Source organism: Chrysemys picta, unplaced genomic scaffold (genome assembly GCF_011386835.1).
Source record: "Chrysemys picta bellii isolate R12L10 unplaced genomic scaffold, ASM1138683v2 scaf5825, whole genome shotgun sequence".
Lineage (NCBI taxonomy): Eukaryota > Metazoa > Chordata > Testudines > Emydidae > Chrysemys > Chrysemys picta.
Genome location: NW_027058525.1, coordinates 1 through 2,580, shown reverse-complemented (window position 1 = coordinate 2,580; position 2,580 = coordinate 1). Strand labels below are relative to the sequence as shown.

At 60.2% G+C, this 2,580-nt stretch overlaps 1 protein-coding gene across 3 annotated transcripts; it reads left to right on the top strand.

Annotated features, from left to right (window-relative positions):
- Nucleotides 1-6: 6 nt before the first annotated feature.
- On the top strand, nt 7-2,064 carry LOC135980670 (lysyl oxidase homolog 3-like). 3 transcript variants are annotated; one of them, XM_065580586.1, is made up of 3 exons: nt 10-1,180; nt 1,430-1,655; nt 1,846-2,064. In XM_065580586.1, the coding sequence occupies exons 2-3, from the start codon at nt 1,506-1,508 to the stop codon at nt 2,047-2,049; spliced, it is 354 nt and encodes a 117-aa protein (XP_065436658.1). In that variant the 5' UTR covers nt 10-1,180; nt 1,430-1,505; the 3' UTR covers nt 2,050-2,064. The 3 variants fall into 3 exon arrangements, with proteins under 3 accessions (XP_065436657.1, XP_065436656.1, XP_065436658.1); XM_065580585.1 differs by having other exon boundaries at nt 7-1,655; nt 1,849-2,064; XM_065580584.1 differs by having other exon boundaries at nt 7-1,655.
- The last annotated feature ends 516 nt before the right edge of the window (nt 2,065-2,580 follow it).

Sequence of the window (2,580 nt, the reverse complement as noted above, 5' to 3'; positions counted from 1 at the left end):
TGCCACTCAAGAAAGAGATCTTGGTGTCGTAGATAGTTCTCTGAAAACATCCACTCAATGTGCAGTGGCAGTCAAATAAGCAAAGAGAATGTTGTGAATCATTAGGAAAGGGATAGATAATAAGACAGAAAATATTATATTGCCTCTATATAAATCCATGGTATGCCCACACCTTGAATACTGCGTGCCGATGTGGTCGCCCCATCTCAAAAAGATATATTGGAATTGGAAAAGGTTCAGAAAAAGGCAACAAAAACGATTAGAGATATGGAACAGCTTTCATATCAGGAGAGATTAATAAGACTGGGACTTTTCATTTCGGAAAAGAGACAACAAAGTGGGACCATGATAGAGGGCTGTAAAATCATGACTGGTGTGGAGAAAGTAAATAAGGAAGTGTTATTTACTCCTTCTCATGACACAAGAACTAGGGGTCACCAAATGAAATTAATAGGAATCAAGCTAAGCCAGGGGCAGGCTGACATTGTATCGGGAGGTGTGGGGCTCCCTGCAGGGCCGGGCGCAGTGCCTTGGGGGAGACAGCCTGGAAGCTGCCTGGCCCCCTGCAGCTCGGTCCCTGCCTGGCCCCCTGCAGCTCGGTCCCCTGCCTGTCTGGGGTTACCCGGGAGAGGGTGAGGTTGCGAGCGGTGCAAGGCGCTCATCCCCAGGGGTCACCGGTGTCGGGAGCACGCAGCATGCATGCCATGGCCTTAGGGCACCGGGCACCATGTGTGCTGCATTCCAGGGAGCATGTGCCTGCCTGTGGGATGTGGTGGCTGGCGTGACACAGGACATGGCTGCGTCACACCTGTCATGGGCCATCAGGTGGGAAATGGAGTCACTGCAGTGGGTGACTGATTTCCGGCCATGAGGTGGGAGAAGCTGTCGCTGGCAGCAGCTGCCCTTCTGCTGTGAGCCCCGCCTGAGGCCTGGTGGAATGGGCGGCACCCGGGCCCTGTCCAGGTGGGTCTGGTGCCCACACGCCTGGATCTGGCCAGAGCCCTGGAGGCAGCTGGGCAGCCCCGTTCTGCCGGGCCGGCGGTGGCAGGCAGAGCCAGGGCAGGACGTTGGTTGCAGACCTGGGCTCCGAACTCCTTGACTGTTGTTTTCTATTTTCCAGGCTGGTCTCCAAAGCTCGCCCCAAACACAAGCCCAGAGAGGACTTTGGGGTCCCCAAGAGGTAAATGGGTCCCGGAGTCCAAAGGCCTGTGGCCAGCTCTGGGGTTCCCTGGTGAAGGAGGACTGTGGGCCTTGCTGGCCGGGGCCGGGGTTGTGCTGCAAGGGGCTGGGCCATGGAGTGACGGTCTGTCTCTTCCCTGCTGATTGGTGTTAGGGTCATGGATGGCGAGAGTCCCTGGGCTGGGCTCGGTGCCTGGCACCCCGCTGCCCCTCCCCTGCCAGGCACTCACGCTCTGTTCTCTGCTGGCAGGTTGTACCTGGAACGGCAGCAGCTCAGCTACCGGCTGCACTCGGTGGCCTGCACGGGGAACGAGGTGCACATCTCCATGTGCCCCTTCGAATTCTACAAAGGCAATGCCACTGCGACCTGCAAAGGCGGGATGCCCGCTGTGGTGAGCTGCATGCCAGGGCCCCTCTTCACCACTGGCAGTGCCCCAAAGAAGAAGCCGCAGCGGCAGCAGCAGCATCAGGGCCAGGTAAGCGCTCTCCATGGGTTCAGCATGGGGCAGGCAGATGGTTTTGCCCCACCCACTGCGTCTCAGGCAGTGACTATCTCCCAGGGCCTGGTGGGGGCAGCAGGAGCCCTGAGGTGCCCCTTGGTCTGGGCCTGGCAGCAGTGTGGAGCGTCGGCTGTCCCGTGACGTGTCTCCCACGCTCTCGCCGCAGCAGCGCGTCCGGCTGAAGGGCGGTGCCAAGGCCGGGGAAGGCCGGGTCGAGGTGCTGAAGAACAGCGAGTGGGGCACCGTCTGCGATGACCGCTGGAACCTGCTGACAGCCAGCGTGGTGTGCCGTGAGCTGGGGTTTGGCAGTGCCAAGGAGGCTCTGACGGGAGCACGCATGGGCCAAGGTGAGCTGGGTCGGGGCTGGTGAAGGGAGAAGGTCTGGGGCAGCCCTGTGCATATGTGGGAGCGTATCAGTGCATGCCGGGGAGCCCGTCAGGGCATGAGTGTGGGCACGTCTGCCCTCTGGGCACCTGTTTGACCCCCTGAGCTTGTTGCTCTGCACGGGAGAGAACCAGGTCAGGCAGGTTGAGGGCTCTGCACCCCGGGGACGCTGGCTCGAGGGGGCTCTCCCCACATTGGGGTGGGCTTGGTGCTGAGCCGCTCCAGCTCTGTTAAAAGAAGAACAGGAGGACTTGTGGCACCTTAGAGACTAACAAATTTATTAGTCTGGGTGCCCTCGCGCCCTGCCCCTGCCCCCTCTCTGCCAGCCTCTCCAAGGGGACTCCAGACAGGCAAGCTGCAAGGGCTGGGAGAAATTCAGCCTCCGAGGGAGAGCCCAGCCCCTGGAGGGCCAGGGAAATGCCTGACCCCAGCCCCGTAGGAACCGATCAGGTCTGAGGAGACCCCCATATGTCTCCAGCAGGAGGAGGGTTGGGGCGAGGAGGGAGGGCTCCTGGGA

Excerpts from the sequence above, each read along its gene's own strand:
- LOC135980670 (XM_065580584.1), top strand. The coding sequence starts at position 1,338 with ATGGATGGCGAGAGTCCCTGGGCTGGGCTCGGTGCCTGGCACCCCGCT. Across the intron at positions 1,656-1,845 it reads AGCAGCAGCATCAGGGCCAG|CAGCGCGTCCGGCTGAAGGG; the intron begins GTAAGCGCTCTC and ends CTCTCGCCGCAG.